This window comes from Peromyscus leucopus, chromosome 16_21 (assembly GCF_004664715.2).
Source record: "Peromyscus leucopus breed LL Stock chromosome 16_21, UCI_PerLeu_2.1, whole genome shotgun sequence".
Classification (NCBI taxonomy): Eukaryota; Metazoa; Chordata; class Mammalia; order Rodentia; family Cricetidae; genus Peromyscus; species Peromyscus leucopus.
This window is the reverse complement of record NC_051084.1, coordinates 35,433,278-35,458,000: the sequence shown is the minus strand read 5'-3', so window position 1 is coordinate 35,458,000 and position 24,723 is coordinate 35,433,278. Positions and strand designations below refer to the sequence as shown.

Genomic DNA, 24,723 nt, shown 5'->3' with positions numbered 1-24,723 from the left:
TCCTTCAATTTCTGCTTTGCTTCGAGAAGCCTTAATTTCAGACCCACCCAGATGGAAAGCCCCGCCCCAGACTTGACCACCACTGAGCGCTGCTAGCAGGGGTCTCGCTCCTGCTATCAGGAGCGCACCGTACCTGCTAGCCCTGAGAACTGGGCTTCTGCTGTCCCCCACTGGCTGTACATAGTGACAGTGGTCCCATAGCCCATGCATGCGAGGACAGCCGTGACTAGGCCAAGAGAAACAGGCCTCCTCGCGGCTCCTGCCTGGCCCAGCAGGTAGTCCAAACTGCTGGTAACCGATAGAGTGCCCTGGGCGTAGCAGGGACAGAAGAGTTCAAGGCAGGAGACAGTGTACGGTGGCCCTGTGGAAGACTTGGGTCTTTCGGCTGAGGGATCCGTGGAACATCTTGACAAGCACAGACTAGCTGGGCGGTGCATGGGTCTGAGGATACAGGAGGCTGGCATTAGCTTCCCCACACAGACCTGGGGAATGGCTATCGATAGCTCCCAATGGAAGCCGGTAGGATTCTGCAGGGAAGCCACGGGCCGGGGTAGAAGGGAGGTGGTGTCTTCCCCTGACACCGAGGACCCTGGATCTCCTCTCTCCCAGGCCTGCGGGTGCGAGAGGTGCAGATCGAGGTGTCGCGGCAGCAGGTGGAGGAACTCTTCGGGCTGGAGGACTATTGGTGCCAGTGTGTAGCCTGGAGCGCTTCGGGAACCACCAAGAGTCGCCGAGCCTACATCCGCATTGCCTGTATGCTGCCCCGATTCCCCCACTCCATCTCCCCGCTGCTGTCAGAGAAACACCTGCTAAGGGACAGCATGTGCATGCCAGCCCACATGGGCTCTTAGACCCAGAAGCCAGGCCCCCTCAGACCTGAGGATTTCCAGCAGCCCTTGCCACCTCTGAAAGGAAGGCTGAGCTTCTAGGCCAGGTCCCAGAGTCAGGGAGCGGGGCCCTCTTTCCCCAGGTGAAGGGAGCCTGTAATATAAATCCTTAGGTATATTCTGCCCCCTAGTGGCTACCACGGGCACTTCATGTTCCCATCCTTCTCTTGATACACTTGGAACTCTTCTTCTCTCAGACCTGCGCAAGAACTTTGACCAGGAACCTCTGGCAAAGGAGGTGCCGCTGGATCACGAGGTCCTTCTGCAGTGCCGCCCGCCGGAGGGAATACCTGTGGCTGAGGTGAGGGGGACGTGGCCAGCCAGGCCGGGCACTTCTCCGCAGCTGGGAATGCCACAGCCTCTAGACCTCCGTCTGTCTGCCTCTCCCTCTGCTCTCCACTCACACCGGACCTTGTCCAGCCCTCCTCCGTAGGTGCAGCCTCCCAGGAAGAGAACCCCGGGGCTCCTTGGGTAGGCCCCAGGTCTAGTCTCCGACACCCCCACTTAGCACAGACCCAGGAAACCATGCTTGTAGACGCCGCCAGATTTCGGTGCGTGCGCTCAGGTGTCCACCCCATCAGCCAGACACCACCTTCCCCTTTCCCCACGCATGCCCTACACTGGTGTAGAAGTTCAGAGGAGGACATGATGTAGCTTTGCGGCAAAGGACAGGCCTCTTACTCAGGACTCAGCTGTCAAGCCCCCAGACTTTGTACTGGTCACCTAGGCCTTTTCTTGTGCCCTCCTGGGCACAGTGGGCACCTGGGTGATCGCTACCTTTGGGGCTTTGGTCTCTTCAGCAGCCCTGCGATGTGGGCAGAGCCACCCTGTTAGAGATGGGAGGGGTGGTGTGACCACCTGGATTGTGACCGGTAGTGAGGAGCGGAGCTGAGGGCTGAACCCAGGGGTCCTGCTGTGGGTGTGGGGGGCTGCAGCTTTGAGCAGCTTGGGGGTTGGGGTATAGACACTGGCAGCCTGTGCGTGTTTGGTATTTCTCTGAGCCCAGCATGCCACATTCACCCCTGCCCCATGGGGTGGGTTGTAGCAGGAATCTTAGAAGGTCTTATTAATAAAAATCAAACCTGAGGCCAGTTATTGGGGTGAACTCTGGAAGATCAGAGAAACAGAACAAGCCACAGCTAACCTCACCTGGCCAACTCCTCAGCTGATCCTGTTTCCTCAGACTGGAAGCTTCTGAGTCCTCATCCAAATGGATCTCAGATGAACTGTGCTGCTAGAAAGCCTGGAATGCTTCTAGTTTCTGGTCCTCACACCTTAAATACCTTTCTGCTTTCTACCATCACTTTCTGGGATTAAAGGCGTGAGTCACCAGGCCTGGCTGTTTCCAGTGTGGCCTTGAACTCACTGAGATCCAGAGGGATTTCTGCCTCTGGACTGCTAGGATTAAAGGCATGAGTGCCACCATTTTCTAGCCTCTGTATCTAGTGGCTGTTCTGTCTCTGACTCCAGAAGAGTTTATTAGGGTGCACAATATTTTGGGGAACACAATACCACCATAGTGGGTGCTGTTCAGGGTCCATCTTACAGCACGCTGGGTCTCCCAAGATCGCTCTGCTGGTAAATGATGTGCCCCATGGTGGTGCTGGTACCTGCTGCTGCCGGGTGTGAACCTGGGTGTGGATATAGGCAGGGTGGGGTATTCTAGTTATGCTTGGACCCCCCCTCCTTCCCTCTGCAGGGGGCCCATCCCCAGTGCCAGCAGGCAGACCATGAGTCCCCACTGCTCCCCTCCACAGGTGGAATGGCTCAAGAATGAAGATGTCATCGACCCCGCTCAGGACACCAACTTCCTGCTCACCATTGACCACAACCTCATCATCCGCCAAGCTCGCCTGTCGGATACCGCCAACTACACCTGTGTGGCCAAGAATATTGTGGCCAAGCGCCGGAGTACCACCGCCACAGTCATTGTCTACGGTATGGATGTGCCGGGGTTATCCTAGGTGCCCTCTATGGTGGGAGCTCTCTTTAGGGTGCGAGGGGGAGGCCTGCAGTACATCCCGCCTATCCTGACCTCCAGGAGGCCAGTGGGCCCCCTGAACTGTGTGGAGAAGCAATCTAGAGAGATAAGTGGCCAAGTCAGGCACTCTGGGTCCACTCCCCTACTTCTCAGGGCCCCTTAGCCATCTCTAAAAAAAGAAAAAAACCACCCACTTCTTCTTAGTCAGGCCCAAGGCAGCGTCACAGCCAGATTCCCACACTCGGGTCATTTTGTCCCAGTAGGGGTAAGGGTGCTACCCAGACTGTTCTCTGCTCTTTCTTTGGGCCCAAGGATGGAGGGAAGAACCATAGTGGCAGTGAATCCCTCTCCTGGAATTCAGTCCCAGGCCAAGACCCAGGTACCCCATCACACATTGGGTGACCTTGGTTAAGTGTTAATCTTCTAGCCTTCCTGTGTTACTGTGCAATAAGCCAGTCGTCGGTAACCTCCTAAACCCTTTCAGGTGCCCAGCCCCACAGGTGAAGGGTTCCAACCAGAGTGGCTGGGTTAGTAAAGTTGGGTGATGGGTGTGAAAGACCCGGAGAAACCCAGATCCAGGCTAACTGTGTGATGACCCATCCCTCCAGTGAACGGCGGCTGGTCCAGCTGGGCAGAGTGGTCACCCTGCTCTAATCGATGTGGCCGAGGCTGGCAGAAGCGTACGCGGACCTGCACCAACCCAGCCCCACTCAATGGAGGGGCCTTCTGTGAGGGACAGGCCTTCCAGAAGACAGCCTGCACCACCGTGTGCCCAGGTAGGAGCCACAAGCCCTCCAGGCTCCCCTGCCTCTGGGGTGTCTACAGAGTTGGGGCGGCACCCTTCCCCCTGAGCAGCAAGGAGTCCAGACCCCGGGTCCTCAGCATGCTCTGTAGTCTGTAGCGTCGGATTCTGTCCCAGACTGCTGGAGAGCTGGAATCGGGCAGTGAGCTGAAGCTAGATGGGGCTCCTGACTTTGAGAACTGCTGGGGTCCCCAGAGAGCTTGCTGCGTGTATCTGTTGGGATGCCTATTGGCCACAGATGTCCGTCCTATTAACAGCCCCCTCCCTGAGCCAGTAACCTTAAGTATCTTTGTTACAGTCCGCTGAGTGCATCTAGCTGCCCCTAGCCTGTGGCTGTGCGGATACGGTGTTGATTTACTGACCGGCCTGCACATATGTTGCATGCATGCATGTGTAGGTGCATGTGTGCATTGCTGTTACTGTCTCTGTGTTGCTGTTGGCATGCAATAACCGCGCGCGCGCTGTGTCCCCACAGTGGATGGAGCGTGGACGGAGTGGAGCAAGTGGTCAGCCTGCAGCACAGAGTGCGCGCACTGGCGCAGCCGGGAGTGCATGGCGCCCCCACCCCAGAACGGAGGCCGGGACTGCACCGGCACGCTGCTGGACTCCAAGAACTGCACCGATGGGCTGTGCGTGCAGAGTGAGTGCTCTGGAGTCAGGTGACAGACCCCTCTGCCCCTGCCCAGCCTTGAGCCACTGTGCCCACCCTGAGCAGAGCAGCCCCGGAGGGCGTCTGTGTCCCCGTCCCCCCACCCCGCATCCTTCATCTCATCCGTACCGTGACCCCCATCACCTCGTCTGCCATCCTTTATCTGTCATCCATGTCATTGTCTCCCCCTTTATTTCCCTTGACAGATAAGAGAACTCTAAACGACCCTAAAAGTCACCGTAAGTCCCATTTCATGACTGTCCTCTTTCCTCTGGGGATCCCTGGCTCTCCTCGGCTGGCTTTCCATGGGTGTGGGGTGCAAGGCAGGGAGAGTTGATGCCATTTCCCACCCCACCCCACCCCCAGTACAACCCCATGGGATCCCTCCACCTCATGCATCTTGTCCCATCACAGAGAGGCAAGCAGACTCTTGGCTGACAGACAGACCCCAGGACTCCCCTTACCCTCCTGTTAAAGAATAGGACACTGAATCTCAGAGAGGAGAAGAAATCTGTCCAAGGAACAAACCAGGAAGGTAGCAGAGCCAGGACTTGAACCCAGATATATTTCTGTGGCCAGAGCAGGTGGTCTTAATCATTGTCCCTCCTCTCCGAGACATGCCGGGAGACAGTGTCCTGTCTGTCCCACATTGTACCCCTAGCAGCTGGGCCACCCCTCCCGAGTTAACTCTGGCGAGAGTGGTACTGCTCCCATTCAGCTCCCGGGTGACTTCTCTCCTGCCCCTCGGGCCCTTGCCGCTGCGACTGCAATATCAGAGTAATACAGCCACTCCCTCAGACTGGGGCCTGTGGTAATTAAAGAGCAATTTCAGATCATTCTGGAATCATAAAACCTGCAGGGAAGTCTTCAGCCCAGCACCCCGAGAGGCCAGGCCGGTGGCTGACTAGGAAGTCTAAGTCGCCAAGCAAGTGGCCCCCAGTGTGAGTGAGGAGGACAGGAGAGTATCTGAGCCAAGCTTAGGGAAGAGCCTGTTCCTGCTGGGGCAGGAGCCTCCGGAGAGGGAGGAGGTCAGCCCTGAGGACGAGTCTCTAGCAGCTCCCTGGTTGCCAGGATGCTCTGGGGAGCCCTTAGTGAGGACTGCTGAGTAGAAAGGCAGTGTGGAAATGAGCAGGTGCCCAGAGCAGGAAGCCACGGCCTCCCATGCTAGGAGGCCTGGGCTCACCCACGGGTGCGGAAGGCCGGCTGGGCGTTGGAACTCAGGCTACCTCTCCCAGAGTTCCCTGCTTTTCATGAGACATGAGTGCCTCTTGGAGCTCCCAAAAGAAGCAAGGTCAAAGAACACCTGCCTGGTGGCCCCCCCATCTTGGCTGTGCCTGAGCCGGCTGACGTGAAGGTCGCTCACCCCAGGTGGCTTTTAAAATTCATATTTCACTTAATTAGAAGGAAATTCATTAAAACACACAGCTCCTCAGTTGCGCCGGTCACATTTCAGTTCTCAGTCGCTGCCTATGCCTGCTTGAGTGCACAAGGGACGGTGTGTGGACGGGATATTCCTGTCCTCCTAGAACGGTCTGTGGACCCTGCCTCTGACCTTCCCAGATTCCTGCCTGGCAATAAGTAGTTATTTGCAACCACAGCCCCCTGCTGGAGGAAGGAGGTGTCGCCGTGGGTGGCCTCCCCCAGTTCACCTCTTTTCATCCATCTGCCCATCGCCTCTCCATCCATTGCTTTGCCTCTCACGCCACCTCTCCCGCCCTCTCCACCTCCCATCCTTGGCATGGCCGAGGAGACTGCTTAAGGAGGTTTCGGGGAGCCAGGGCCTTCGGTCATAGGGAAGTCGTAGGCCCGGAGCGAAGCTTTGTCCTTTAGGTGGAATTGTGTGCCCGCGTGTTTCCGAGCCTCACACCCCGGGCTCCTCAGCTTGTGAATCGGACCTAAAATTGGTTCTGTTACCTTCAACACTATCCTAAGAGGATGGGCTGGGGTTGGGGATTTAGCTCAGTGGTAGAGCGCTTGCCTAGCAAGCGCAAGGCCCTGGGTTCGGTCCTCAGCTCTGGGAAAAAAAAAAAAAAAAGAGGATGGGCAATAGGGCAGGGATTTTGTGACAGTGTATGGGAAGAAGAGATGGACTCCTGGGGGTGTGAAACTTCACCTGGGGGCAGGTGAAGCCTGGAACCTAGATTTTCCTTGGGACCCTCAGGGGCCCGCCCCTCACTGAACCCTACTGCTCCTACAGTCCTGGAACCCTCGGGAGATGTGGCGCTGTATGCAGGCCTCGTGGTGGCCGTCTTCGTGGTTGTGGCCATCCTCATGGCCGTGGGCGTGGTCGTGTACCGAAGAAACTGCCGGGACTTTGACACGGACATCACTGACTCCTCAGCTGCCCTCACTGGCGGCTTCCACCCTGTCAACTTCAAGACCGCGAGGCCTAGTAAGGACCTGGAGGAGCCTGGGGTGGCAGGCACGGTTGGGGGGTGGACACCGCAGAGCAGTGGAGCTGTCTCGAGAACTGTGGGGTCCCGACAGCCTCTTGGTTTGTTTCTCCATTTGTCTCAAGCTCCCGGTGGCAGGTGGCAATTGAGCCGTCTGTGGTTAGACCTGTGGAGAGGGCAGAGGGCCAGACCGGAGGGAGCAGAGTAGGCAGGGCCAGTGTGGTGATGGGTAGGGAAGGTGAGTCTTAACTATCACATTCACCCCTGCAGACAACCCCCAGCTCCTGCACCCGGCCGCCCCTCCAGACCTGACAGCCAGCGCCGGCATCTACCGTGGGCCCGTGTACGCCCTGCAGGACTCCGCCGACAAGATCCCGATGACGAATTCGCCCCTGCTGGATCCCCTACCCAGCCTCAAGATCAAGGTCTATAACTCCAGCACCACCGGCTCTGGATCTGGCCTGGCTGATGGAGCCGACCTGCTGGGTGTCCTCCCGCCCGGCACGTACCCAGGCGATTTCCCCCGGGACACCCACTTGCTACACCTGCGCAGTGCCAGCCTTGGTTCCCAGCAGCTCCTGGGCCTGCCTCGAGACCCCAGCAGCAGCCTCAGCGGCACCTTTGGTTGCCTGGGTGGGAGGCTGAGCATCCCCGGCACAGGTAGGCCCGTGGTCCTGTTCATCGCTCAGATGGGAAAAGTGAAGCTCGGGGCAGATTATACTTAGAGAAGTCTGGTCAAAGACCTGAGATCAGGCCTGCTTGGGCCTCTGGAGGTCAGGGGACATCTTGGGTCAACCCCTTGGAGGGGACCTCGCCGCCCCTGTCAGGTTGGGAGAATGGCTCTTATACTTAAAAGTCCCACAGAGAGAGCCCAGTTTTGAGAGACAGCAGGCCAGGGGTACTCGTTTCAACTTGTGCAAGTGTTAACTGGCCGCTTTTCAGAGTGCTGTCCTGAGCCAGCATGGAACAAGCACAGGGCCTTCTGACCCCCCCCCCCCCCGCCCCCACCTCTCCCACCCCAGCAATGTTAGAGACTCCTGTATTCCTGGGCATACCAACTATGGCCGAGTGGCCTGGCTACTCCCTATATCTGGTGCCCCCCCCCCCCCCCTTTCCCCAATCTAGAGTCTTTCCGGAACTTCCCTAAGCTGCAGCCAGGTCCCACCCCATTCTTCCCATCGCCTTTACTTCCTCCAGCCTCCTTCCTGACGACCTTTCCCTTCCTCCCTAGGGGTCAGCCTGTTGGTACCAAATGGAGCCATCCCCCCGGGCAAGTTCTATGAGATGTATCTGCTTATCAACAAAGCCGAAAGCACCCTGTGAGTAGACGCTCCGACCCTGGCCAGGCAGCGCCCCCTTCTCCTCTGCCCACACCGGGCACAGATATTTCCATATGCCCCTTGGAGCTTGGTCCCCAGTGCCCGGGGTCCCCCGGAGAAAGCGTGTTCTAAATGGGGAAAACCCGGGCAGCAGTAAATCCTTCCTGTATAAAGGGGACTTATCAGTGAGTGCACTGCTTACCGTCCCGTGGCTGTGGCGAATGCCTGATAAGAACTTAAGGGGGTGGCATTGATTTGGGCTCACCGTAGTGACAGCCCCTCTGACTGTGGTCACGGGAGCGTGGTGCATCCGTGGTCGGAACTGGAGAGGGCTGAGCACCAGTGTCCCAGGGTTCTCCTTTCCTTTTCATTCAGTCTGGGTCCCTAGCCCACAGGATATGCTGCCCACCTTCAGAGTAGGTGTCTCCTCTTACTTAACCCTCTCTGTGGCACCCTCACAGACAGGCATGTCAGGGGTTGCATCTCTTCCATGACCCCAAATCCAGTCAAGTCCACAGAGAAGATTAACTCACAGCTAGTAAGAAAAATGGAATGTCTCAGCTCGAACACGGGCCTTAGAATATGAACAAGGGATTCACACGTGCACACGCCATGTGCGTTGTTCATGAGAGATCATTCCATCTGAATGGTAGTCACAGGCAGTTAATGAAACAACCTGGAGAGACATGAAGAAGTGTTCTGCTTAAGGACCCTGCAAGGATGTTTTCCCTCATGCTAATACCGTCTTGCCTCCAAGAACACGGGCACACGCCCTTTCTGACACACTGGTGATTAGAACCAGCTCTCCCGAGGGTAGTATAAACGGCATGCAACCCTGTTGCCCTGGCTGTCTTGGAACTCACTATGTAGACAGGCTGGACTTGAACTCAGATCAGCCTCGGCCTCCCCGAGTGCTGAGATGAAACAAAACTATGGTTTTGTTTATGGTTTCAAATGGGTCCCCCCCCCCCCCCCCGACAGCATCTCCCTATAAACTCCCCAGGCTGGCCTCAAACTTAGAGATCCATCTACTCCTGCCTCCTGAGTGCTGGGATTAAAGATATGTGCCATGCCCAGCTCATTCTGGTTTCTGAATCTTTCATTCTCTCTCCCCCCCCCCCCCCCCCCTTTTTTTTTTTTTTTTAAGATTTATTATGTAGTTTTCTGTCTGCATGTGTCTTTGCAAGCCAGAAGAGGGCACCAGATCTCATTACGGGTGGTTGTTGCTAGGACTTGAACTCAGGACCTCTGGAAGAGCAGTTAGTGCTCTTAATCACTGAGCCATCTCTCCAGACTGTGTTTTGTTTTGTTTTGCTTGTTTGTTTTTGTGTTTTGGTTGATTTGTTTTAAAGAAAGTAAAGGAAGACCAGAATGTTATGTAAAACCCCAGACCTTTGAGGCTGGGCAAAGCTTTGGATGAGACTGTTTGGACTTAACAGCAAAACCTAGAACATAATTCCCGGTGTAGACCACATCCCTACTTCCCACCGCTGTGATGTCTGGCAGCCCCAGTCTCCCCCGCCCCCCCCCCCCCAGCAGCAGAGACTTGCCTTGGCACAGGCCCTGGGTGGAGGTGGGGGCCCTGCAGGAGTGAAGTGTGCCCCTGCTGCGTGGGTCCTTCCGGCCTTCGTTCACTGCCTCCCTCTGCCCTCCCCCTAGCCCGCTTTCGGAAGGGTCCCAGACAGTATTGAGCCCCTCGGTGACCTGTGGCCCCACGGGCCTCCTCCTGTGCCGCCCTGTCATCCTCACTGTGCCCCACTGTGCTGAAGTCATCGCCGGAGACTGGATCTTCCAGCTCAAGACCCAGACCCATCAGGGCCACTGGGAGGTGAGGCGCCCGGGTGGAGTGGCTGACCCCTCAGAACGGCTCCTCTCCTGACTGATCCCAGCCCAGAGGACGACATCCTCTCCTCCCCCTGTAGGAGGTGGTGACCCTGGATGAGGAGACCCTCAACACCCCCTGCTACTGCCAGCTGGAGGCTAAGTCCTGCCACATCCTGTTGGACCAGCTGGGCACCTACGTGTTCACGGGCGAGTCCTACTCTCGCTCTGCAGTCAAGCGGCTCCAGCTGGCCATCTTTGCCCCAGCCCTCTGCACCTCCCTGGAGTATAGCCTCCGGGTCTACTGTCTGGAGGACACGCCTGTGGCATTGAAGGTAGGAGCATGTCGGGGCACTGGCCGGGGCATCGGCACAACCCCATCATCAGTGGCTCCCCTCCCAGGGTGCATGGTCCCTGCCAGGCATCTTTCCGGCACCAGCCTCCATCAGCCAGCAGTCACCCTTCCTGTCATCAGACATCATCAGAACAGCACCCGACTCTCAGACAGGGGTGGCGGCCACAGCTCCTGACCCGGGGCTGGAGGTGGGGGACAAGCAGGGAAATCTCCTTTTGAGGAGTTTGAGAAAGTGGACCTCAGACCAACTCTGGGTCAGTTTGGGTAGAGAAGAGGAAGGGTATTTCCAACCAGCAGAGAGACTTTCTGCCAAGACAGGTGTGCAGCTCAGCATGTGTGGACAGTGTGGAGGGAGTGTGTACGTGTGACCGTGTAAGTGAGAGAGAGGGCTGGAGAAACGAGCCGCTTGTTAGTAAGCTCAGGTCGTGCTCAGTACCTGGGGTGCTGTCCAGGGGCAAGGGGCCCAGCTGTAGCAGATCCCTGCTCCCAGGTGCTCTGTAGAACGGTCTGCAGCAATGGTGTGTGTGTGTGTGTGCGTGTGGTGCGTGCGTGCGTACATGTGTGTGGTGCGTGCGTGCGTGCGTGCGTGCGTGCGTGCGTGCGTGCGTGTGTGTGTGTGTGTGTGTGTGTGTGTTGGTAAATAAGAAACAAAGACCAGTTGGGAAGCTGGAGCTAAGTCCCAGACAGCAGGCAGTGGCCAGGAGATGAGGCTGGACCTTGTGGTTGGTCAGTAGGATGGACAGCCCAGGGACCGATGGGATGAGCGAGCCTAGCCCAGACTTCTAACAGACACAAAGAAAAGCCCATGGAGACCGGAAGTGAGGGAGAAGCAAGGGCCAGATGAGGAGATGTGAGGCAGAGATGGAAGGGGATAATAATATTGGCAGATGTGGAGCCCAGTGTAGGTACCGCCTGTCACACCTGTCTCAAAGTCACTGTCCCTTTCCCAGGTCCTCAGTCTCATTCTAGCATGATACTGGAGGGTATAGAGTTGGCTCTCTTCTCCATCCTTCCAGCAGCCCTCTGAGAAGGCTCATCTGTTTCCGGACAGACCGGATGGACGGATGCCTCCTCCCGACTCTGACTTGGGGTTTCTCCGAGTCATGTCTCTGAGGCTCATGTGGCTTTCTCAAGCTCCGTGCTGGAGACTGATGCAACACAGACAAAAAGGCCTTGGGGGGGGCGGGGATATCCCCTGTGGGAACTGGACTACCCTGACATTCCAAGAGGCCTCCCAAAGGGGTGGGGTCCTGCTGTCAGTCTCCGGCAGCTGGATCTGGTGGCATCGGTGCTGGTTAGTGTGGGTCCTGGCCAGAGGGTGGTGTGAGGATCGACAGGGAAGCAGCCGCGTTCTGGCCTGATTGCGTTCTTTACTTGGTCAAGCCTCATCTGTTCACCCTTCCTTCCCACGGCCTTTTTGCCCTTACCATACACTCTTACTGTACATGTCAACAGCCTACGTGGCCATCCAGCTACTACCCATCTCTTCACTCAGGTATCTTTCCCTTCCAAATGTTCTATTCATATACCTACTCCTTTGTATATCTGCTTATCTGTTTACCCACCTAACCCACACATCTATCCAGTGATCCATTCAATCATCTGTCCATCCATTCATCATCTTTGTGTTCACCCATTCATATACTCAGTACCCTACCTATATACATCTATACATTTATCTAATTCTCCTTCCAAGCTCCTGTTACGCACACATGTGTTCTCTATATGTATCTGTCTATCCTTCTGTCTGTCCACCCATATATCATCTATCCAGTTTACCGATTATCTGTTTATCCCCCATAGCCTGTAAGCCTGTCTGTCTTTCTGTCTGTCTGTCTATCTATCTATCTATCTATCTATCTATCTATCTATCTATCTATCTACCTATCCATCCATCATTCATCTACCCACCCATTTTCCATTCATCCACTCATGTATCTGCCCATCCATTCGTCTGAAGCCCCTTCTTAATTGGATCACATGGGTCTGGCCCCAGACTAGCATCTTGCAGTATAAAAGACCCCTGGGCCAAGGGTAATAAGCCCCTCCCACTGCCCCGTCAACAGGAAGTGCTGGAGCTGGAGCGGACTCTGGGCGGCTACTTGGTAGAAGAGCCCAAGCCTTTGCTCTTTAAGGACAGTTACCACAACCTGCGCCTCTCCCTCCACGACATCCCCCATGCCCACTGGAGAAGCAAGCTACTGGCCAAGTACCAGGTGAGCACTGGACCTGGGGAGGGGCAGGGAGGGGTGAGGAGGGGCGGGGAGGAACCACTGCTCCATCCCTTGTAGTGAAGCAAGCATTGTTTCCCGGGTCTCTCGTCCCTGTCCTGTCTCCCTAGTCTATTGTCCTCCATGTTTCCAGCCATCTTCAGGCCCAACCTTAAATTCTGTGCCAGTGACAGCCACGTCTGCAGCCCCTCTTGCACCCCCCCCCAAATACCCATGCCCATCACATCCTCAGGACCTTTAGACTGCACATTGCTGGGCTGGGGCCACGCCCGTCTAAACAAATACAAGCCTTGCAGACTAACTCTGCTTACCTTGGCACTCATGGTCCTCTGTTCCATTCTGCAGTATATGCCACCATGGAGGCCCTAGGTGCTCCATGCTCCAGCTCATGTATACCACCCCCATGCACGCGCGCGCGCGCGCGCACACACACACACACACACACACACACACACTTCGGTCTTCCCTTCCCATACACATTTCTCAACTCCCTCCCAGAACCACCATTTAGCTAGCCAGCTTCCCCTACTCTAAAAACATCCCGCAGAGAGTCCTGAACCGCCCCCAGAGGCCCAGCTCTCCCCTGAGGCTGGTCCCCACCCACTTCTGGCAAATGCCTCCTCTCTCCTGCAACCCTGACCACTGACCTACCCTACCTCTCCTGCAGGAGATTCCCTTCTACCACATCTGGAACGGCAGCCAGAAAGCCTTGCATTGCACTTTCACCCTGGAGAGGCACAGCCTGGCCTCCACTGAGTTCTCCTGTAAGGTCTGCGTGCGGCAGGTGGAAGGGGAAGGCCAGATCTTCCAGCTGCACACCACGCTGGCCGAGGTGAGGGTCGGTGACAGCCCCCTCAAGTCACAGCAGGGACCTGGTCACCTCGAGCGAGCGACCATCCCTTAACTTACTGAGCGCCGTTCCCATGGCATGTATTACCAGATCCAAGTGTCACACCCACAGGGAGAGGGGTTATAGTGGTGTACACCTGTACTCCCAACCCTTGGGATGTGGAGGCAGGAGGATCCAAGGTCATCTTCAGCTACATTGTGAGTTTAAGGATAGCCTGGGCTACGTGAGACCCTATCTCAAAAAAAAAAAAAAAGTCTTAGGGTCTTAGGGAAGGTATATCATTATCACTGGCCTGTGGCTCCCAACCACTAACTCCAAACTGAGCTTTAGACAAAGCCCCCTAAGATGAAATAGAAAGCACTCAAGCCAGCTCTCCCCCAGGTAGGTCGCCTGTCCTCTCTAGACTCTGTTTTCTACCTGTATCAGAGCTGGTCTTCTTCATGGCCTAGGCCATGGCTATGACTCCTGGGGCTTCCTCCTCCCAAGGCTGAGTCAGCGTGTGCCCAGGGCTGATCCCAAGTAAGATCACACTCGATTCGGGGCCCCGAGCCACCCTTGCTAGAGATGACCTAGAGGAGACAGAGGTGAGCGTAGAGCCCAGGGCATCATGGGTGCTGGCTAGGCGAGCACTCGACCAGTTAAGCTACAGCCTCAGCCCTTCAGCCCCTATCCAGGCAGGGAGGAGACGGGATGAGCTCCTGTCCATCACCGGCTGTGTCACACTCTCCTCCCGACCCTTCCAGACGCCTGCTGGCTCCCTGGATGCGCTCTGCTCTGCCCCTGGTAATACTGTCACCACCCAGCTGGGACCCTATGCCTTCAAGATACCACTGTCCATCCGCCAGAAGATCTGCAACAGCCTGGACGCCCCCAGCTCACGGGGCAACGACTGGCGGCTGCTGGCACAGAAACTCTCGATGGACCGGTGAGTATCCCAAGCCACCGGTCACCTCTGTTGTCCCCGTATCCCAGCAGACCAAGGCCAGCTCCCCAGCTCCGATCCCCTCGTGCTGTCATCAGTGACAGATCCACAGCTGGGTTTGTATGCACGGAGGTCACTGTCCCCCTGCCCAGTGTCCCTCTCAGAGACTAGGCCTGTGAGCCAGGTGGGCTTTGAGTGACCGCCTCACTATCCTCGAAGCCCTGCTCTTCCATAGCGTAGGCAAACGCTTCCTTGCCCATACCAGGGACAGACCCAGCCCTGACACCAGGTAGCCATGGCCGCTACCAACATCTCGGTGTCCAGGCTCTTTTAGGGTACTCTGAATGCCAGGGATACATGGTAGAAGTGTTAAATGATGACTTACTGGAAATTCTTTATCCACTGGCCTTGAGCAGGTATAAAAGATGATTCGGACAGTGAAGCGCTCGCCTCATACGCATGAGGACCTGAGTTCAATCCCCAGAACCCACGTCAGAATGCCAGGCAGGCTGACACACACTTACATTCCCAGCACTGGGGAGACAAGAGACAGGAAGGTCCCCGGGATCTGCTAGCCAGCCAGTCCGGCTGAATAGTGAGCTCCTGGCCAGTGAGAAACCCTGCCTCCAAATGAGGTGGGCGGTGTAGCTCAGGACGACACAGGAGATTGTCCTCTGACCCACGCACACGTACACGTTAAAAATTAATTTTTAAAAACAGCTGGTTCCTCGAAAGGGGAGGGGCTGAGAGAGATGAATGAGACTCCGCTCCGACCCTCAGTGGAGCTTGTCCTGGGGGATCAGGCCCAGAATGAAAGCGAATGTCAGAGAAGTGTGTAGAGCGGCCGCTTGGAAGGTCTCTCAGGGTCCCCGCATCTTTTGATGAGGGTGCTTTGGGTGAGCTTGGACCTCATCGGCAGTGTGAGCGGCTGTGGGAGTCAACTCTTCCCCACTGTGGAGTTCGTTGGGCCGTTTAAAGGGGTAAAGATGGATCCCGGCCCACAGTTCCAGAGACTTTGGCTCCTGCTCAGCTTTTGCCGCTGCTGTACGTCAGAGCTGAGCACTGTGGCGGGAGGGGGTGGGGGTCGGGGCTACGATGGAGCAAAGTCACCTCAGAAGTAGACCGGAAGGGCCAGGGCAGGACACACCCCAGCGTGACCGGTTTCTTCCATCATGTCCCACCTTCCACAGGTCCACCCCTGGCCAACCATCTATTTAGATGTCACGAGCGTGTGTTCAGAACGTGTGTGTATGCCGCACACTCTGCACGGGGCGTGTGTGGAGGTCAGGGGACAGCCTTGGGTGTCGGGCCTCACCTTCCACCGTGTTTGAGATGGGGTCTCTTGATTCTTCTGCCTGTGTTGTGTGCCAGGCTAGCCCAGGAGCTTCCAGGGACTCCCTTGTCTCTGCTCCCTGAGGTGGGGTGCTCAAGGAACACTGGGGTTATAGACATTCGCACTATGCATATGGCTTTTATGTTGGTTCCAGGGACTTGAACCCGAGTCCTCACGTTGACCCACGGAACTGTCTTGCCAGCCCTTAATCAGATGTTGAGTCCCTCCATGGGTTTATCTGTTGATGAATGTACAGGCTTGGGACCCAGGCACTTGTTCAAAGCCCCACCTCAAAAAAACACTGCTTGTAGATCAGGCCGTCCATCCATGAGCCTTTTCAGGAATACTGCATCCCAGACTCTAACAGGAAATAACTGACGTTTGTTCCTATTTTGGAGATGGGATGAGTCTTAGAGGATGCACTGATATGCATGGGGCTGTACAGCCTGCAGTCGGAGGACCTGGGATTCAGACCCAAGGCTGTTGGGACTCTAAAGCCCACGGTCTTCTCACCACCCGGATCTTCCCAACTCACAGGCAGATCACCTCAGGGAGGCCAACATTTCTCTTTTTTTCCAACAGGTACCTGAATTACTTCGCCACCAAAACTAGTCCTACAGGCGTAATCTTGGACCTCTGGGAAGCTCAGCAGCAAGATGATGGGGACCTCAACAGCCTGGCCAGTGCCTTGGAGGAGATGGGCAAGAGTGAGATGCTGGTAGCCATGGCCACTGATGGGGACTGCTGAGTGCTTGTGACCACAGGCCAGCTGGGACCAGTATGAGGCAGTATGAGACAGTGTAAGGAGGCCTAGCAGCCTCTCCATGGGGGTGTCCAGCCTCCGCCGTCCCTGGCTCACAGCTGGAATGGTCCCTCACCCCCTTCTCTGCCACAACCCTCAGACCACCACCAGCCTTAGAAAACCTCTATGCTCTACTGCTGAGAGGCCAGGATCCTCTCTGCCTCACCGTTTCCTGGCTCACACTGGGATGGGCTGAGGCCTCTGGGGCAGCCTAAGGCCAGAGACTTTCCCCTCCGCCAACAACCCACCACCCTCAGGCCTGTGACTTTGGGGGCTCACAGTTTTCCATTCTGTGTTCACATCGTCTTTTGCTAGGGATGTCTCTCTTATTCCTGGTCCTCTTTGAAAGGTTGAGTTTAGTTCAGACAAACTGCAGTCTCCTATCTACAAGCAAAAAAAAGGAAGGAAGAAAGAAAGAAAGAACACTTCATAAGTCAGTGAGCAAAAACCACAAGGGAAAAAAAAACCCAGTTTCTTAGGAAACGCAAGTGATTTATTATCCAGATACTTGGATAGGTCCTTTTTAAGAAAAAAAAAAACAAACAAAAAACAAAAAAGTAAGAAAAGAAAAAAGGGGGGTGGCGTGGGGCAGGGGGACTTTTATTCTCCAGCGTGGTTAAGAGCGGGTATGCTTGTGGCCTGGACCACAGGCGAGCGAATTCATGGGCACATGTGTGCACATATGTGTACGTGCGCGCATGAATGTGGTCCGGAAAAGACCCCACAGGGAAATGCTTTGCTCCTCCTGAATCCATTGTGGACTGGATTCCGACAAGGCCTCCGGTTCCCCAGCTTTGCAGGGAGCTGGTATGAAGTTTGAGCCATGGCCCTGGGCTCTAAATCTCACGTGGAAGCTGGGGCCTGGTGGTCCTCAGACCCCCCCCCCCCCAGGCAGATGCCCTTCTGTGGCCTCCTGGGTTTCTGAGAATCTGGATGGATGCCCAGGCCGGCTGTGACCTGGGGAGACTGTTCGGGTCTTTCTTACCCTGGAGGTTCCTGGTCTAGTAATGTGGCCCAGAGGTGAGGCTCCTGCAGAGAGTCGGGGAGGGGTCCTCCAGGTTCTCAGGCTGGATGGCTTTGTGTCTAGGTGGGCACTGGCCAGTCCACACCCCTGCACCTCCCGTCCTCCGTTCGCCCGCTCGCTCCCCTGCTGGGGTCAGGAGATGTGAAGGTGGCCTTTGCTAAGTGGACGCCTTCACTCTTGGCCACAGCCTGGGATTTGCAAGTTGGAGCTTCTTCAGGGGGAGCAGGTTTCCTGGTCACAGACCCAGCAAGCGTCTGTGTCCTGGCTTCCCTGCCGCAGGTCCTGAGGTGGGGCTCTAAGACTGAGACCAAGGTGCTCCTGGCACCTAGGTACACACTGCCTCAGACAGTGGCCCCTCAGCTCTTCCTGCCAAAGATGCCCATCCCTGTGGACATGACCTTGCTGGTCACTGTTAGTCCATGCACAGAAGGGACCTCTGTCCATTTGCACCCCGGGAGTCAGAAGACCAGGAACCAAGTCCATGCTGTGCTGTGTGACTTCGGGCACATAGCTGCCTTCTCTGGGCTTCAGTGTCCTTTTTATATGTGAGGCCCGCTGAGGTCTCACACTCTTCTGGACTTCAGAAGGGACTCAAGTCGTGAGAAGTTGATCGTGGTCTGTATGCCCTCCTTTGCCCATCCTCAGAAACCTGCCTGCCGGGGCACTTGGCGAGTCGGTTACAGTTAGCTGGAGCCTGGGGTGGGGCTCCGAGCGGACCGTTTGGTAGCAGCAACCCAGGCAATACCTGCCAACTCTGGCCCGAGCCGGGGCTGTTGGCTTGGGTTTTTCCACTTCCTGCCTCCAGTGACCTGGAGCCTCCTCTACCCATTCCTGGCCAGCTTGGCGTTGCCGGGTCCTGCAGGGTATTCGTGTGTCATCTGGGGTATGTGTGTGTGTTTGCAAGTGTGTGCGGGGTGTGTGTGTGTGTGTGTGTGTGTGTGTGTGTGCGTGCGTGCGCGCGCGCGCGCGCGTGTGTGCATGCCTGTGCTTTTCAACTTGGGCACATCAGGCCACCCCCTCCCCCAGAACGCACACACCTGTTCCCATATGTGGACGTGGCCTCTGTGCCCAGGCTTGTGCCCCTGGAGGTGGCCCTGCTTGTTTGCTGTCACAGGGTCAGTCAGTGTATATCCTATGTGCCTCTCCTGCCCTCTCTTATGGGGCCCATGATTCTGAGCTCTGGCCGGACTCCTCCTGAGGGATGGGGACCCTCCTCATCCCTGCATCTTCCAGGGCCCTCTGGTCCCCATCTTGAAGCTCCCAGGCATCTGAATCAGCCCCTTCCACTCACCCTCGGAGGGCAGGTGGCTGGGAGCTTGGATGCAGGGATGTGAACATGGCTCCGTGTCCCTGGAGTATATGCTGGGGACGCTCTCAGTCCCACCCATTCGTTCTGTAAACAACCTGTAAATAGCCTTCAGCATTCCTCTTGTAACGAGATTAATTTTTATGAGATAAATTATATTTCCTAGTCTAATAAAAAAAAGAAAAAAATCCAGGTCCCGGCCTGTCATGTCTTCTTGGTGTCTTTTAATGGCAGTTGAGTGTGATGGTCTTGTTCTTCCCATCAATCCACAGCAAGTGAGAGCTCCAATCCTTGATCCAGCTCAACCCCTTCCCCTTACAGAAGGGAAAACAGGCGGGGGGGGGGGGGGATGGGCTTTTCAACAGGTGCACAGCAAGTTAGGTCCCCATGAATGGCCTGGACCTCGCCCTGCTCACCAGCTAGGGCTTAAAGCACAGAACATAGGTGGGAGGGGGGGCGCGGGGGGGGGGATGATGGACTAAGACCAGCACCCATCTGCCTCTCCATTCAGAAGGATATGCCCTAACTGAGGCTGGGGGTCCTTCCAGTGCCGTCAGCCTGTGTTGTGAGGATGCTGTCCAGGCAGGAGGAGAACATGAACATGAGTGACATGAACACAGGGTTGAGTGGTTGGGTACCAGGCACAGCTGAGCATTGAACATGGACAAATACCCGTCCAAGGAGGAGGGTGGCAGCATATTTCCTTGCCAATGGCAGACAGCATTGAGTTCTCCCAGCAGGGGGCCCTCCTAATGTGATCACCACGGACCTGTGTCAGTTTTCCTGCAGATGGGATGGATCCTGCAGGCGGAGGGGTGCACTCTTTAATTTTCACGACTGTTGGTTACCTCCATTTAAACTGGTCCCCATCACCCTGTCCTCACCCTGTGACTTGGTCTGGTTGGCAGTTCCCAGCCTGTGTTGTTCCAGTTCCTTGAGTGTAGAGAGCCCTTGGCTCCGTTATGGAGGCGCACACTGCCCACCACACATTTAAGGGTGGCGCCACCTAGTGGTGGCTTTCTTATCCCCGTGGTAAGACCCTCATCTTCGTCAATACAGGGTGTCTCCAGAGATCAAGGTTCCTAAGGGCCTTGCCCGCTCTGGCCCCCCAGCACCTGTGACTGGCTCTAGGGCTGTCTCAGTGTGGAGGGCAGGTGAGGCAGGTCTGAGATGAGATGTTAATAAGAAGAGGGAAATCCATGGGTCCTCTGGGTGTCTGGTCTGGGAGGGAGGCAGGGCGTGTGGCGTGTGCGCACACAAGTGTGCACACACTTCCATTTGGCCTGCTTTCACTACCTGGGCAGCTTAGACCTGAGACAGCCACATTCAGCGAGTTTCTAGGCCCCAGAAGCTGCCCCAGGGCGAAGGTGTGTGGTCTGAAAATTCAAGGGGAATTTATTGATACGACAGGCAGGTGAACATGTCTGGGGGGTAGGTGGGGTGGGGCATGGGGAGTGAGCTAGGCTGGGCAGCTCATAGTGTAAAAAGTGGAACCTGTAGATGGTACACCAGGGTCAGGGTGAGAACAGGAAGTGAGGGACCTGCTTGCCCTGAGAGAGAGTGGTTGCCTTGGGATCAGTGGGGTGGAGAGGACAGTGTGGTCCTCGGCACAGAGTTGTGAATGAGAAAACAGAGGACAGGCTATAGAGGACAAAGGGGTCTTCCAGGCCACCGTTAACTCTAGATCACAAAGGCCAGGCCTCAGAACTTTGTACCTAGACTGAGGTTAAAGCCACTGTGTCTCCTGAGTTGTGGGGGTCAGAGGAGCCGCCTCAGCGCTTCCCGGGATGGCAGGAGGTCTTAGTTGCCCTCCTCTTAGCAGCGGGTCTCCACTTTGGCAAGACCTGCACAGATGCCATCGAGCCACGGCAGAAGAGGGGCGGTAGGGCTTGGTGTGGACATTGATGTGAAGGAAAGGTTCTTGGAACACCTGGCCCTGGGTACTGTGGCTAATTAAGCCCCCTTCTGAGGCGGTAGAGCCAGTGTGCCACAGGGACAATAAGAAAGCCACCACTAGGTGGCGCCCGAAAACCGACGCAGTTAGAACCGAGAAGGAGCTGCTCCAGTGTTCCTGATGTTTCTGACCGCAACCCCAGGAGCTTGGAATGCTTTTCTCCAGGCATCCCAGGAGCGCCCTCCTCTGGTGTGTGATGGGAATAGCAGTGAGGCTTAGAGCTGTTTGGGAGCCCGTTTTCAGGTTCCTCGTGGCTTTACCCAGCAGGTCCACATAGAGGATGATTAGGGCCACGGGCCTGAGTGCAGGTGTCTGAAGTGGTCTGCGCTTGGCTGTGCTGGGGGAGGAGGTCTTTTGCTCCACCCCTTGGCGTCTCTATAAAAACCCTGGGGCAGAGACAGGGCCCATTGGAAAAGGTTCCAGGTCCTCTCAACGCTGTCCTTTATTTTCTATCTGTTTATCTCCGCAATATAAATCCTTCTATCTAATACTTCCTGATGCTCACACTCAAGAAAACTCTGGGGAGCTTTGGGGTTGGTGGGTAAAAGCCCCGCAGAGCTGGATCACAGAAATCTCCATTGGAAGTAAATGGTGAATTAACATCCATTAAAAAAAAAAATGAAAAGAAAACCAACTGGAATTCCAGACCCTGTGAAGAGACCCTTCTTCTAAAAATATGTATTTATTTTCATTTTATTTTTTATTTATTTATTTTTTGTTTTTTGTTTTTTTCAAGACAGGGTTTCTCTATGTAGTTTTGGTGCCTGTCCTGGATCTCACTCTGTAGCCCAGGCTGGCCTTGAACTCACAGAGATTCGCCTGGCTCTGCCTCCCGAGTGCTGGGATTAAAAACGTGTGCCACCACCGCCCGGCTGTATTTATTTTTGATGGGTATGAGAGAGAACATACACATACCACAGCGTGGAGGTCAGAGGACTACTTCAGAGAGATGGTTCTCTCCACAAAACCACTTACAGAGGTTCCCTCACCCTCACCCACCGAGTTATCTGGGGACACCAGAAGCTGTCCTTCTAAAGGTTAGCAGACTGACCTTGATGGAAACAGAAAGGATTGGAGGAGGAGGCAAGCATGGGGAGGGGCGGGGCAAAGGATAGTGGAAAGAGCACCTGGACAGAACAGCAGCAGCTGTGACAACGAGAAAAGGTGGCATCCAAGTGAGTCCTCAAATACTGCGGAATCCAACGACACAGCAGTAACGCAAGACCCGGCAGCGGCTGCAGCCTTGGAGTGTCTTGGGGGTCTCTATGACACAGTATCTCTCTCTCTCTGCTGTGATTTCCTCTTACAAAGTGACCTGGGCACTCCTCCACCTAGAGATGACGGTTAGCCAGGTATGGCGCCCGCACAACGGTAATCCCAGCACAGGAAGGAGGATGGAGAGTTCAAGGCCATCCTCGGCTGCATAGTGAGCTGGAGATCAACCTCCTCGTGAGACTCCACCCTGGATAACTCCTGGGTTACAAAAAGATGATCACCCCCCAGAGACCATCACCATCATGCAACAAAGCCTACGCAGTCTCAGCAAGCAGCTGCGTGTACTGTGGTCAGGGACTCCAGCTCAGGTCCCAGCGACAGCCAGGACCACTGAGAGTCAGACACAGGAACAGGTGAGGAAGGCAGTTAGGGCCTCAGCCTTTGGACCTTCCTTATGACGGAGACCACAAGGCAGAGACAGATGTGTTCACTGGGCACCGCCCATGGCATAATAAACACTTGATGCTGCTTTGTGTAAAGGGCATTCATTTTAGGCTATAGTGAACAGAAATGACCTTCTGGGGCCCGAGTACAGCTCTGTTGGGTGATGGTGACTATTGAGTCCCATCCTGACAGAAGACACGGCATGTGGGCTGTCTGTGAAGAGTTATCTAGATTAGTTGGGAAGAGCAGCAGTAATATGGTTGGTGCCGTCCCACGGGCTGGGGTCCCTGGCTGGGCAGCATTCATTTCTCTTTGCCCCTGTGCAGGCATGCCATGTGACCAGCTGCCTCATGTTCTGCTCTTCCTCCCAGGACTCCCCCTATCCCCCATGATGGACGGTGAACCATTAAAGTGTGAGCCAAGAGAAGCCCTCCATGAAGTTCCTGCTGCCCAATATCATGTCACAGCAATAAGAACGGGAACTAATACAGACTTCTTGGCCAGGACGCGGATGGTGCGGTTGTTATCACGTGCATTCATCCACAAGCACCACCTGAGATCTGCATATGGATCTCTATGTAGATTATGCTTCTGTTAGGGACATGAGAGATCAGAAAGCAACAGAGAGCGTGGGATGGAGCATATAAGAAAGTGTGGGTCCAGGAGGCTCCTGAGCAGGCAGGGGGCATAGAGGGTGGGGCGGAGAGGGGGCCAGGATAAGAAGAAGTGGTAGAGGAACTTCCTCGATGTAAATGCAGAAGAGGGGTAGGGGATACAGGGCAGGGTGAACCCCCTCGTGATTTTCATCTTTTCTGTAAAGTGGGGACGGGAGGACAGACCAGGCCCGTGGGATGTGACCCTGCGGCTTGGAGCAGGTGAAAGCAGAGCTAAGGTGCGTGGGGAATACTGGGAAGCCCTGGCTTGGATTGGTGGTCATGGATTCCAGTGGACCCACCGACTGCTGGCGCTCTTAAACTGGGTCTAAGTGAGCTGCCCAGGGTTGGCGCATAGTGGCGCCGGGGAAACAGAGACATGGGTGTTCAGGGTGTTACTAAGACCTCGGGCTCTAAGCAGACTCAGGGTGAAAGTAAAGGGGTGTCCCACATATGGAGCAGGGACAGAGGATTCAAGGGCTGGAGCCCCCTAAAGGTCGGAACTTGTCTGAGGGAGCTGATGAGCCAGCCCACAGCCAGGCAGCCAGGAGAGGGGACACACAAGCAAGTCACCTTGGAGAGGAACTTGGATTAGAACTAGTTATTGCAGGGACATTAGAAGTGTTCTGTTTGGGAGCCCTGGAACCCTGGCGGGTGGGGTGGGGTGATTCTGACACAAGCCTAAACCCGGAGCTTGTGCAGTGGCAGAAAAGTGCCACTAGATGGCAGCATCTACTAGTAAATCCCAATAGACAAGTTTGTGCCTGTCAGGCTGACTCCAAAGAAGGTACTCTGACCACCTGTGCGCGCGCAGGTGGGCGGGGGGGGGGGGGGGGGGGAGGCGTGCAGGAGGAGGGATACATAGGAAGTCCCTATCCTTTCCGTCTTGTTTTGTCTTTTGGACAAGAAAAGTATAAACTAACTTTGTTGGAAATGTATATACACAATTTCTTTTGTGAATTTAAATTTTTAATAATTTTATTAATTTTTAAAGAACTTCATAGAATGAATTTTGATCATACTCACCCCCAACTCCTTATTTACCCAACTTGTTGTGCTCTCTGGCACATGCTCTCTCTCTCTCTCTCTGCCTCTCTCTCTCTCTCTCTCTCTCTCTTCCTGTCTCTCTCTCTTCTCCTAGGGTTCAATTTTTCTGTTGTCTAAATTCTGAGTGTGGTACCTGCCCTGGAGAGGGGTCAACCTATCAGGGGCCACACCCTTAAAGAACCCTGACTCTCCCTCTCCTAGCCGCTCTTCCGGTAGGGGTAGAATCGCCCTGCCTTCTGTCCACCTGTCCCCTTCCACGATGGGATTTTGTCTGGCTAAGTTTGCGTGGTTCTTGCGCATGCTGTCCCAAGCCCTGTGAGTTCATATGTGCAACACCCCCCCCTACCGCTCCCGTTGTGCCCCAAACACTATTTCCTTAAAGTCATTTACCACCGCTGGCTCTTATCATCTTTGCGCCCTTTTTCAGCGACCCCTGAGTCTTCCCTGAGAGGGAAGGGAAGGTGTGGTATAGACCCTCCACAGTCTCTTATTCTCTCATGTTGACCAGTTATGGGAAAAGACCATATGGTAAAAAACAAAGCAAAAAAAAAAAAAAAAAAAAAAAAAAAAACCTAAGACTCTAGGTGTAATTAACCCCTATTCATTGTCAACCTGACAGACGTTAGAATCATCTAGCAAATGGGCCATGTCTAGGTTGCACTACTTAAACCACACTCATTGAGGTGTGAGCCCACTGTGAGCGGTACCAATCCCTAGCCAGGGAAATCTTGAACT

General features: G+C 55.2%; 1 protein-coding gene across 2 annotated transcripts in view; it reads left to right on the top strand.

The window, feature by feature from the left end:
* Unc5b (unc-5 netrin receptor B) overlaps nucleotides 1-18,867 on the top strand; it is a 68,970-nt gene extending 50,103 nt beyond the window's left edge. Inside the window, exons 3-17 of one of the 2 annotated variants that reach the window (XM_028886161.2) lie at nucleotides 610-753; nucleotides 1,085-1,188; nucleotides 2,645-2,825; nucleotides 3,477-3,644; nucleotides 4,146-4,310; nucleotides 4,526-4,558; nucleotides 6,517-6,711; nucleotides 6,983-7,372; nucleotides 7,944-8,031; nucleotides 9,691-9,859; nucleotides 9,954-10,187; nucleotides 12,274-12,423; nucleotides 13,106-13,270; nucleotides 14,032-14,213; nucleotides 16,126-18,867. In XM_028886161.2, coding sequence (XP_028741994.1) covers nucleotides 610-753; nucleotides 1,085-1,188; nucleotides 2,645-2,825; nucleotides 3,477-3,644; nucleotides 4,146-4,310; nucleotides 4,526-4,558; nucleotides 6,517-6,711; nucleotides 6,983-7,372; nucleotides 7,944-8,031; nucleotides 9,691-9,859; nucleotides 9,954-10,187; nucleotides 12,274-12,423; nucleotides 13,106-13,270; nucleotides 14,032-14,213; nucleotides 16,126-16,291 — 2,534 coding nt within the window. In that variant the 3' untranslated portion in view covers nucleotides 16,292-18,867. The remainder of the gene's footprint in view (nucleotides 1-609; nucleotides 754-1,084; nucleotides 1,189-2,644; nucleotides 2,826-3,476; nucleotides 3,645-4,145; nucleotides 4,311-4,525; nucleotides 4,559-6,516; nucleotides 6,712-6,982; nucleotides 7,373-7,943; nucleotides 8,032-9,690; nucleotides 9,860-9,953; nucleotides 10,188-12,273; nucleotides 12,424-13,105; nucleotides 13,271-14,031; nucleotides 14,214-16,125) is intronic. The other variant, XM_028886162.2, reaches the window with a different exon arrangement.
* The last annotated feature ends 5,856 nt before the right edge of the window (nucleotides 18,868-24,723 follow it).